Source organism: Pteropus medius, unplaced genomic scaffold, assembly GCF_902729225.1.
Source record: "Pteropus medius unplaced genomic scaffold, Ma_sr-lr_union100, whole genome shotgun sequence".
In the NCBI taxonomy this organism is placed as follows: Eukaryota; Metazoa; Chordata; class Mammalia; order Chiroptera; family Pteropodidae; genus Pteropus; species Pteropus medius.
In genome coordinates, this window is record NW_024354875.1 from 15124351 (window position 1) to 15136351 (window position 12001).

A 12001-nucleotide genomic window follows, 5' to 3' on the forward strand; every position below is an offset into this window, starting at 1 on the left:
ACAGGGAAAAAGGTGTATGTGTGTGTGTATGTGTGCACACACGCACGCGTGCTTGTACTTTTTCCTATTTGCTGTTATATAGAATGAAGTAGGAATATAAAGCAGTAGGAAAGGTAAAATAATATATCTCAATGGCAAATTGGGTCCAGGCAGATAATGTAAGTAAGTGAGGGGAGGTATGTCTGATACGGTTAGCAGTAATACACCTCAGGAGAGAGTATTCCCTGTCCAACGTCATTTAAAAGTTGTGAAATACTATGCTATTACATGGCTATAGGCTTCGCCCCTCCCCGCACCTATACCAGTTGTCAACCCCATAGCTTAATGAGCTACTTCGGCATGCAAGCCTGGCAGCTTTCTCCTCTGGGCAGGGTAGAACAGTGATTCTCAGAATATCGCCTGTGACTCATAATATATATACCACACCATGCTTTAATTCATTTTTGCTGTTGCCATTAAGGCAGGAAGGCTCAGGACATGCACATAGTGGCTTTTAAAGGGAGGCCACACCTTGTTTTTATAAAGGAGGCATGAGGAGTGCCACCCACTCTCTGGTTCCATTCCCCACTGTGCTAGTTAGGGTCCTTGGTTTGAAAGCCACAGGAATTAACCCTGCCCGGCTTAAACAGAAAGAGAAAGTTTTAGAAGGCTATGAGTAATTCGCAGAACCAAAAGAATAGCCGAGGAACCTGTCTCGACCAACTAAGCTGGGGCTGCTCCAGAGACAGAGGCAACAGGAACAAATCAACAGGGCTTATAAGGGGCCACGCCTGGTGTGAATCCCCTCTGAATGTTTGTCCTGTCGTTGCATTTTGTGTTTGAGGTCTAGAGGCTCAGGAGAGAAGAGAGACGCTGCGTTTGATGCTGTGCTTGGCTGGGGAAGGACAGGACAGGACGCTCTGATGTGTCGTCTGACCAAGAGTGCACACATTGGAGAGGGGATAATTCCTCACAAGGAAGTCGAGGTGCTATTATGAGAATGGGTGTTAAGTGGCTGAAAAACAACACATGTCCACTACATTCTACTAGTGACATCTTGTGGGCTGAACTTGAGTGACAGTCTTTCTTCAAATCTGGAGGCTCTGCTGGCAACTTTAGCCTCATGGAAATTTGTTCAGCTTACTTGTTTAAGGACAGATAGATAGAGTAGGTAGTTGTCAGAAATAAGATTTTTTTTTCCAGCTCTGTTGCTTCTCGATCACATATATCGAAAGGACTTGAACAGTCCTGTAAATGGGTATAGATTTAGGTAATTGGATTCAGAGTGAATTACGGCTCCCAGTTGACCGCTGCCCCATTCCCACCAATCCATCATCAAGAAGAGTCTTGATGATAGGATGGGGAGAGAGGGTCGAAGGACCAAGGGCATGATGCCGAAGGGGGTGGGTGTGGGTCCATAGTTCCTTTCACTGCCAGGTCAGTCTTTTTGTAAGCCCTCTTCTCTGATATGTCTTTGAATTTTGCCCTTTGAAAATTGATAATATAGGGGCCCTAAAAATCCAGGTCTCAGGAATGCAAGGAAATGACATGAGAATATGGCGTATCTGCAGCGTTTCTTGAATAATTAAATATCATGTTAAATAACAGAGTAGATGTAGATTTACCCCATCTGCTGAAGTCATGCAAAAAAAATTATTTCATCGCAGACTAGGAAGGCATGGAAAAGTCAGCAGTCTCTAAAGCAGATTTGTTCTCCAAATTTAAAACCTGCCAGGCCAGCAGGCTTGGTTCCCTAACTAGCTAAATCTGTAACCTCGAGTCTGATCGCGGGCCTTGTGAAGCTGTTCGGCCTCCGTGGTTGGAACACAGTTCGCTCTGGGCATTAAATATGTAGAAGGTGCTGGCCTCCCTCTCAGATTCATGATCACTACAGCAGGAGCTCAGGAGTTAGCATTTCATTTGAGAGATCCTATTTGTTAGGCTTCTTCCTTCTTTTGAGAGCACAGCCAAACACTAATAGAAGTCTTGACCATCAGGAGAATGGTGTGGCCTGTTCAGGTGGTTAGGAATGTGAAGAGGGTGCAGAGTCCTGGATGACGAGTTTATTAAAAAAATACTCTAGGAGGGATTAGAGAATGTCTTAAGCTTCTTACAATATTTTTAGGAACTAGGGTGAAAGATGCTATTTGCGTGCAACATAATCCCATAAAGGAATGCTTGTTTTTTTTTTTTTCAAACCTCACATTCATATAATGACATCTTGTAGCCAGCTGCTCTTACCCATCTGGCAACTTAAAGATTTCCTTTCAGTTTCTTTGATATAGAAATTACCTACCATTAGGTCTGCCACTGAGCCTGTTTAATTGGTATTAAAAGAAAGCATGTCCTTTCCCACCAGATCTGCTGTGGTTTCTGGCGGAAGCTGTGAGTGACCAGCAAATCTCTGCCCTGGAGTTGCAGAGAGAATGCAATTACCTTTCTGTGTCCTCCAGAGGCTTTAGGTACTCAACTTATGAAAAGGATAACTAGCTCGTTGCTATTTCATGTGTGAAATTTTAATGAATTACTGGCAGTCTGCTGGTTTTCTTTTCTTTCTATCTTTTCTTTTTTTTTTTTTTAATAACCAAAAAGCCTGTTTTGGAGTTTTTAACTGATAGCCCTAATGAGAGTTTTTGATTAGTCTGTCATTCTTGTTTATTGCAATTGATGGATTTCTACTTTTTTGTAGAAATGTTATTTCTGCCCTCTGGGGGTTTTCATTTTATAATTAAAATGCTCTGCAAACCTTGTAGGTGTGCTCAAAGTGAATGCTCCTGTGTACACACAAATCTTTTTAGTCCTTAAAGGTAATTACATCTGACAATAGGAAATGCCAGAATGCTTATTTAAAGAAGAGAAAGGTTTCTAGTTAGGGGGAGGGGAAGCTTTCATTTTAGAAAATCAGATGCTTTACAATATCATAGCTCTTTCCCTATATACAGCAGGTATGATGCCTGGGGGGATAAACTAAGAGAAATTTGCTTTTAATACAAAGAAGGAAAATAAAAATGAAAATAGATGCTAATCTTCATTTGGTGGTCTTTTCCCATTCTCCCATCACCAGATTTTAGGGCCTTATTTATCTCGGGTTTGTCTGCAGCTGTCTTCCCTGTTACAATCAGTTATTCCGTAATCACCTCATGGGGGCTTCTCTGGAGACTCGGTCTGCAGTGCAGGGAATATTCTCGATTAAAGTGGTGAGATTGCCATGGAGACAGATTGCCTAGTGTCAGGTCGTGCATAGTGTTGGGAATTTACAATCCCCAAACGTGTTTGTGAGTTGGACAGTGCAGTTACCAGGGACGCTTCTGGAAGTCATTTTCTCGGTCCTTTGAAGGGCAGTGGTGTTTGGGAAACCCGGCTCTTGGTTCCTCTCTTGGCAGGAGCCTTGCTCTCCCACAGATGCCTGCTGCTTTTGTTCCTGCGTGTTGCTGCTTTGTTCTTCTCGGCCTGAACGGCTGCTGCAAAAAATAATCCTGACTGCCTGACCTTTAGAATATAAACTGGGAAGAGCTCGTTGTTTAGATGTAGCTTTGTGGGGGACATGTTGGTGCTTTGATTCAGAGAATTCTTCAAGAGAAACCAGAAAGTCTGCAGTACGTTTCAAATAATTGTCTTAGTAATAGTAAAAATAAACCTGAAAGGGGCTCGTATAGCTATATTGTGTTTTATTTTCGGAAATGAGCTCTAAAGGCATTGTGACGACCCCAGAAACACTAATCTCAGAATAAGTAAAAATAATAATTTATCTGCAGAACCTGAAAAAGTTGACAGTTTGTCAGGGAGAGGGGAGGGTTTAAGAGGTGAACTGTCAACAATAATACCTTTTGTGTCTCTTACATATACTCTTTTAATTCATCTTTAGAACAATGCTGTGTTAGAGGCATTATTATTTCCTCTCCTTTATAAAAAAGCAAACAAAAAGGTTCAGCAGGATGTGGGCTTAACGATTAATTAGCTCTGTAAAAGGAGCAGTGTGGCTAAGCGTTCCGCCACGGCGCTGGAGATGTTTATGGGGACTGTGCTGGTCACTTTCTGACTGCCTCAGAGCAGCGTTGGTTAGCTTGTTGAACCTCCCTAATCTGGGACAACCCTGGTCCATGGTGATGCTGTCATTCCTCAGTGGAAGGAAGAAGGGCAGCTTTAGGAGGAGTCAAGGTTGTGACTTTGGTTAAAGCAGGTCACTCGCTGCTAGGTTATGGCATTTTATTTCTGGCTTCTGCCCCCTGGATGAATTGAAACATGCACTGGGCAGCTCCTTAGCTCGCACCAGCCTCATGATATCACTGCCCCTCTGGCCATTTGGAACATAGATATGTTTCTTCTAGATGTTTTTGTCTTACCTCTGGACTTGGTATGAGTTGATCTGTAGATTATATGACCATATTCTAGCTGGTTTCTGATCTAGTACAGTTAAGAATTTCACCTTCATCATGCTTAAGCTGGAAGATCAAATTTATACTGCACTGGATTTCCCTGTTTAAAAATTTCAGAAGCTTGAATACTGAAAAATTAGAGATACAGTCATGATCCAAGTAGGAAGACATTTACCAAAGTGTTGGTGGTGAATTTATCTGGAGAAGGAACAGAATTGGGAGGTAGGGATGAAGAAGGAATTTTGAATTTTAGTGTATACTTGATGATTCGAGAAAGGTATGTAGATTGGTAAACTAACAAGCAAACTATTTAATTTTAAAGCAAAAAAAAAAATTCTTAGGAACTAGAACATGATGGTACTGCTTTTATGGCCGGGGGATCTAGCAGGCTTGTAGAGAATATAGATCCTTTAACTGGATGAAATCCAGTCAGCATACTAAGGATGCTAATGGATGTTTTAAACCAGGAATTGGAACTTAATGAAATATTGATTTGGTTCAGGTTCAGTTCAAAAGCTACTCTGATATTCTGGTTTTGTTTCAGGTCAGTAATTTTAGAAAAAGTTTTGGGTACGATATAGTCTAGTTGAGCTTTAGAGGAAAAAAGCATTGGCTCAGTTGGATATTTGCAAAGTAATAGTTTATTACAGGTTTTGCTTTAGGTTTCTACTTGAAATGGAACTATGTTACAAAAGTGAAATCATTGGGTGTTACTTTTATTTGACATGGAGGCCATCATACTGTTTTGTGATGATCAAGTTCAATAATGGAATCTTAAGCAGCAAAGCTAACCCATCGCAGTGTTTTGTTTACATTAAGATAAGTATATACAGTATTCAGGTAGGTCCCTTGAGGCAGGATATATATTGTTAATGAAGCCAGGATTAGTATCTCAGTTGTATGGGGGAGGGGGTGTTGGTTGGTTGTTTTTGTTTTGTTTTGCTTTTTTTGTTTTTTGAGAACTTCCCTCTGGCTCAGAGCAGTTTTCCCGGGGAATTTCCACAAAATACATTTTATGGGCTGAGAGGCACAGGAAGGCTTGGAACTGTTGTAGACACTCACTGAATGTAGCAAACTGAGTGTGAAGTTGATGGTAAACACTGTGATGGGAAAGTATGTTTGGTTTTGGTTTGCTTCCCAAGAAGATATTTGAGAGACCCAGTTGGGCTACATGGTTTTCATAGAATCCTTTTTACAGTCTGTCTTTGCAAGGTGATTTTCTTGTTGGAGAGAGCCACTGGCCAGCTTGAGAACATCACCTTTCCCCTCAATTTGCATGGTCAAATTTGGTAATGCTTTTTTTTGAAAGCCCAGTACTGCTCTGCAAACCCAGTATGCAGGGTCTCTGCAGGATATTCTAGATTGGCAACTTTTTCTTTCCTGGAACAACCTGACATGACAGGAAATTATTCTATTTGAACTCTCCGACAGAGCCAATTAATTCTGACTTCCTGCAGGAGAGAGTGGTAGTGGAATGCATGTTTGTGCAGTGTCAGAGTTCCCCTGTCCACGGCTACCCTGGCTTCCTGCTTCACATTCAGAGGATTCGGGCCCTACAGTGTTCTAATAAAACAATGGCGAATTTGTTCCTTGATGCAACTGTTTCTATTAATGAAATGGTAACCTAATTAATTGGTAATTAGGATGCCTCAGAGGTCTATTTCCCTTTGAATCATTCACTAGAGAGACTACCGTTCTAGTAAAGCCCCAGCATGTTCCTCAAAAGGAAAATGCATGAAAGAAATCCTGGATCTCACTGCAGGTCGGATTAGTTAAGAGCTTGTGTGGTTGATAGAACCAGTTTTGGTCAATTAACTATGACCTTTCTTGTCAAATAGAAGGAACATGAGCTATAACTCTCTACAACAGCTCTTTATTGTATCTTTTGTGTCTTGTTTGTGGGAGTGACTATTTTTGGAACTCTTCCTGGAGGGTTGCATGCTGAACCCCTCTCCGCTGTGTTTTACAGGAGAAGCTGTGCCTGAGGACGAACAGATCAGTGCGAAGGACCAGAAGACTCTGGAGCCCTGTGATAACACCCCCATCATCGACAATATTGCCCCTGTTGTTGCTGGCATCTCTGCGGAGGAGAAAGAAAAGTACGACGAGGAGATCTCCAGTCTCTACAGACAGCTGGATGATAAGGTCTGTAGCCAGAGATTATAATTCTCACTCCAGTACAGAGACTAAAGGTGGCAGGTCCCAGACCTACTGACCGGAAGCAGCTTCAAACCCTGTGTTGCTGCAGACTATGTTTAGGTCTGTCTTCCTAATGTTTACCCTAGCTCTTGCTTGGGCAGACTCAGGGAACTTGACTCGTGCGGAATAGAGACTTTCATAGAATTTGATTGGAAGAGTAGACTGTTGGCCTGGATAGACAGTTTTTACTTCTAGAAATTGGACTGGAGCTGATCACTGCATGAAAAGAGGGAGTGGGGGATGTGAGTGTGCGTGATCTTTAATTCTTTCTTCTTCTCTGAGCCTTTTCCTCACTTCTGTGAAACTCCAACGATAGTCCCAGCTACAGGGACGAAGGTGGTGGCTCCCAAAACTCAAGTGTGTGCTTAATCATGTAGCTCTCAGGTCTTGGGATGAGGAATTGACTGTGGTGGCATGTGGTCTGACGGCTTCTACCCTATCGGTAGAGCTGTTTTCAGGATCATGCTCTTGCATGAAGTAGTTTGAGCATGCTGATTGGAATGTCTAATTTTATGGCAAACTTTTGGGACTCGAATAGGCATGTCAGTGCACAAGGAATTGAGGTAAAGGGACGTTGCATAGCATTCTGTATCATTCATCTCCAGTGGAGATCGGGTCAGGAATCCCAGAAGCACAGGGATTCAAATTAATGTTTCACAGGTTTGGCATGCTGCCCTTGGAATATTCTAAATCCATTCAGTTGATTTCATGAAGATTGCTGATATTTTCAGTGGATGTAACCTTCCCTTTGTCTGCTGTGGTTAAGCTCAAAGTCCTGGAAACACCTCTGGTTGGGATGAAACAGCTTTGTTATGTTAATGTTGCTATCAATCTTACAGGCTTCTGTTTGGAGTAAAACTCAGAGTCCAGAATCACCTTTACAAGAGAAATGTGGAAATGTGACTGGTCACCTTAAGGAAGCTAGTTCTGCTTTGTAATTCTGGAAGTTTGCGTTATAACCACAGCATTAAACTTGGGTCATGCTACTCTTCTGATGACATATTTAATAAGCTGTTCACACCAGTGAGAGCTGGGTTAATTGCCCTTTAGGCACTTGAGGTACTGTATCCTTCCATTAATACTCAAATATTTTCTAACAAAACCTCAAATAATCCAAGAGAAAAAGGAGATCAATGATAGGTTACCAGCATAGGCAATTTCTTGATTTCTCCAAAGAAATGCATCATTTAAACATACTGCAATTTTTTTTTCTCATTTTGGAATTGATAGGTTCATTTTTAGTAACTCCAAAAGAATCCTGGATGAGGGTACTAACCTGATTTTATATTCTGTTCTCTATGAATAGACACCTGCCATGGTTGGAATTGGGGTCATTTACCTTGGCAGCATGAGGTACTTTCATTGATGTGAGAAAGACTTCAGAGTTTTGAATCCCTCTTCCAAAAGGTAGTAATGAGGACCGAGCTCAGAGTGGTACAGATGCCATGCCTTACAGGTATTTAGTTGGTAGCTGGCAGAGTTGACCCTCGAATCTCTGCTTCTTGATGACCAACCTAGGACATTTTCTGTTATATTGTTTTCCTTTAGTATATGCCTTAAAAACCTTGTAAAGCACACATTTCAAGGTTTGTATTTTTGGACCAACACAGGGTGATGCTGAGAGATCTGGGAGAGAACTGAGCCCCAAAGCCTCAGACTTAGAGGGCACAAAGCTAGTGGTTGACCTTAGTAACTCTACCCATGGACTGCCTTATCAGCTGTCATTCTTATTTGTTCTCTTCTTAAAGGTTCTAGAGGGTATTTTATGTTTCTGATGATGTAGTTGGTTTGATACTTTTGAGAACTCATGGATTTGGACCTGGTACCTTTATAGATTATTGAGTAGTAGAGCTGAAAATATTGAGGTCTAGATGAGAAACTAGCCCAGGGTGTTTGCATGACTTCCCTAAGTTTACATCACCCATGGGTGGCAGAACCGCAATGAAATTAAATGTCTTCTGACTCCTAGCCCAGTACTCATCCCCAGCCTTACTCCTTTAAATGAGGCACCTGTCAGCTCTAATGAATCTGTGTAGAATGTGGTGAGAGAAAGGCTGTGTGATCTCCTCCCAGCTGCCCCTCTGTCCCTCCGTGCTGTCTATCTAGGGATCTCAGGCTAGATGCTGTCTCAAGGTAATGCTGTGTAATGGAAAAGCATGCACTTAGGAGTTAGACCTATGACATAGTAATGCCGAGGCCTGAGCTGCCTACCTACCCTGCTGGAGATGTTTTTCTCAGCTGCGACACGGGGCTCATATCTGTGACCTCAAAAGGTTGCGATGGGGATTAAAAGTTTCTGGTGCATAGCAGATGCTCCATAAATATTAGTTTCTTTTTTTCCTGTCTTCTCCTTTTCTATTTGTTTAAAGAAGAAGCCACATCATATGTGGTTTCAGAGGGGTGGTGATTCAGAGGTGGGCTGAAAGCAGAGTTATAAGATGAGCAAACTGGTGTTGGCACTGTCTCTTATTTCCCTTCATCTCTCCGATATTACTGTACTATTGGATACGTATGAGAAGAACTAAGTGTGAGTAGAAATGTAAGTTGAACCTTATTTCACTGATTACCATTGCAACAAAAAAATCTTTATAATTAAAGATGACCAGTGACCTGTTGACCACTCATCTTTTTCATGTATAAGAAAATTCAAGTAGAAGAATATTTTGGGGGAAGTACTTTAAAATCTGCTATGCATGGATTAGATCTTAATAGCATCAGAGTCAGCATGCATAAACATGTTCCACAAGGTGTACTTGAATGGTAGATGTAGACTGCACGGCACATTTTATTCTGAAAATTTTGAAAATTTTTTAGAAATCACAATGGACAATGCTCCTTCCTTAGAGCAATTGCCGTAATAAAGGGTAAGTGTAGTTTTGGAAACGCCTCTCGTACAGTGATTCGTGGCCTTATAATGTAGTCCCTGTTCTTCATCCTTCCCAGCTGAAGCTCTAGGGACCCTTAGTTTCTCACTATACCTCAAAAATTACTGCATCATCCCGCCTTGCCACCTGTCAGGAAAGAAGCCTGCGTTTTCAGGCATTGAAATGAACATAGTTTGAGAACAAAGCACTCATTCCACCATTTTTCTTCTCTTGTGATTTACATCACTCGTAGCTGTTGCTTATATGTCCCAGGGGAAGAGATGGCAACTCCTGATGTTAAACGCCTTGAGTTTTTTATGTTAAGTTGTTTAATATTTATGTGCTGAGGAACGTAAACCCAAAATTGTTCCTGATGCCTGACATTCTAAGTTCACAAAGTAGAAGAGAAAATAAGCCCTACGAAATAGTCTCCTAGTTGTGAAAGTGCCATTTTTGGCATTTCCACTCTGGTGTAATTTCCCTAATTCCCCTGCCAGAAATCTGATTTCGGGAGGAAAGTCATCAGTATTTTGTAGAACCATTAAAGAAATAGCGGTGTAAAAAGTTCAGTAGAAACAGAATCTCCTTGAAGAGAGAATTAAGGCCAAAAGATGTGCTGCACAAGGGAAAGGCAGATACAGATCCTGTAATATTGATTTTACAATTTCCTTGCTCCATGGAGAGCATTAGGTGTGCTGCTGAGTTAATCTGATTTAAGTGTATGCACAGACACGACCAGATAAGCTTGGGAATATCCTGTGGAAAACTGAGTTTTGCCAACAAGGTTCGCTAACCAGGCCCTTGAATTCACCCCTCACCTCATCTCTAGAAAAGGTAGAAAGCGCAGTAAGCGTCTCTCCGCCTCCCCCCGCCCTACTTTGGGCTGCTGATGAAAGCACTTGGCACAAAAAGGGGCCCAATAATGCTGAACCGAATCTCACTCACTCTGTTTGGGGTTTAGACTCTAGAAGTGTCACCAAATAGGATTTTCTCCTGTTTCTAAGGGAGAGGTGTATGTGAAGCCAAGTTGTTCTCACAGGCTGTGCTTCAGATGTGCATCTGAACTCATGAAAATCTTTGTAGCAAAGACTGAGCTCATGTGATTGGGCGTTGTCCGCCTGCTGCTTTGCTTGCAGTGAGTGGGTTGACCGTGTCTAGGGAGAGGCAGAGGCATTTACATGGGCAGCGAGAGGTGGGTAGCTCTGGCTCAGTGGCAGCAACACACACCTAGTGGCAGAAAATGAGAGCGAGAGAATGAATATGCCTGTGGGAGAGCCTTTCCCCCTTCGGTGACAGGCCAATCACTAGGCATCAACATTTCTGTACCCCCAGCTTCCTAATTCCCTTCCCGCTCCCCGCCCCCCCATCCCCAAACTAAATGGTAATTAATAATTAATTTCTAATCAAGAGGGAGGTCTGCTCATGCCAAAGATTAATTCCCTAGTAAATGTTTTTCCAATCTAAGAAAGAGGCTTGAAGTAGAAATACTGGTCTCTCCTACATATCACGTGTCGGCATTCCTGGTCACTGATGTGTTTGATAAGATTTGGGACATGAATATATTACAGTGCAGATGGTTAGAAATTCACTGCCTTCTTTTTCAAGCCAGGAATTTACTGTTAACATCTTTGAATTGGGAGAGAGAGAGCAGTTCCCAAGCCTTCAGTCTCTGAATTCTGGAAGAGCAGGGATTGAGTTGAATGCGAAGGATGTTAGGATGTATTTTCCAGAATACCCAGATGTTGCATCTGCTCCCAAAGAGAGCAGAATGTGAAGGATGTATTTTCCAGAATACCCAGATGTTCCATCTGCTCCCAAAGATGGGTGAAGAGGTATTTTAACCAAATCAAGATCCCAGAACCGATCTCTCTTCTTTGGGAGTAGCACCACACCATTCCCTTCCACTTATTAGAAAGTTTATAGCTGGCATCCTGGTATCCGACTATCATCGGCAAACCAGGATATCAAAAGTGACATAACTAACCAAAAAGAATTAAACACGATGTTTCGTTTCAGGATGATGAAATTAACCAGCAGAGCCAGCTGGCTGAAAAGCTGAAGCAACAGATGTTGGATCAGGATGAGGTAAAGTTTGCAGTAAATTTTTTTTTTTTTTACAAAGTTCTTTTATTACTCTTTGTTATTGATGTTTGTTCCAGAAACTTAATTTGCAAAGAATTTTTTTTTTTTGAAATCACTGAATCATGTGAAAATTTCTTGGTAGATTTCTCTTCATTGCCTGTTAAACACTGATTTTGCCTGAATGTAGAAAATAAATGTCTGACTTTGTAGAGCTCTGGCGTTTTGAGAGTAAGTAGCTGATTGCTACACTTAGTCTTTAAAGAATAGAGACGAAAGAGCGTCATAGTCTGGCAAGGATGGTTCTGCTTCCTCATATCTAGGGCCCAGCATTCCTGTTTCCTGCCGTTTTAGCCAGACATTGTTCAGCTTCGCAGATGAGCCAGCTCATGTCTTTGATATACACCATGTTCTCGTGCTATCTTGTAGGAATAATAAACAAACAAACAAGCAGAAGGTAGAGGAATAGAAAGCAAAGAGGAAAGAGGTCCAAATGCCGTGTTA

The 12001-nt window shown here is 41.8% G+C and overlaps 1 protein-coding gene across 3 annotated transcripts in view; it reads left to right on the forward strand.

Moving 5' to 3' along the window:
* KIF5C (kinesin family member 5C) overlaps positions 1 to 12001 on the forward strand; it is a 143843-nt gene that overhangs the window by 86105 nt on the left and 45737 nt on the right. For all 3 annotated transcript variants that reach the window (XM_039855961.1, XM_039855963.1, XM_039855962.1), the window contains exons 12-13: positions 6325 to 6500; positions 11435 to 11503. In XM_039855961.1, the coding sequence (XP_039711895.1) occupies positions 6325 to 6500; positions 11435 to 11503 (245 nt within the window). The remainder of the gene's footprint in view (positions 1 to 6324; positions 6501 to 11434; positions 11504 to 12001) is intronic.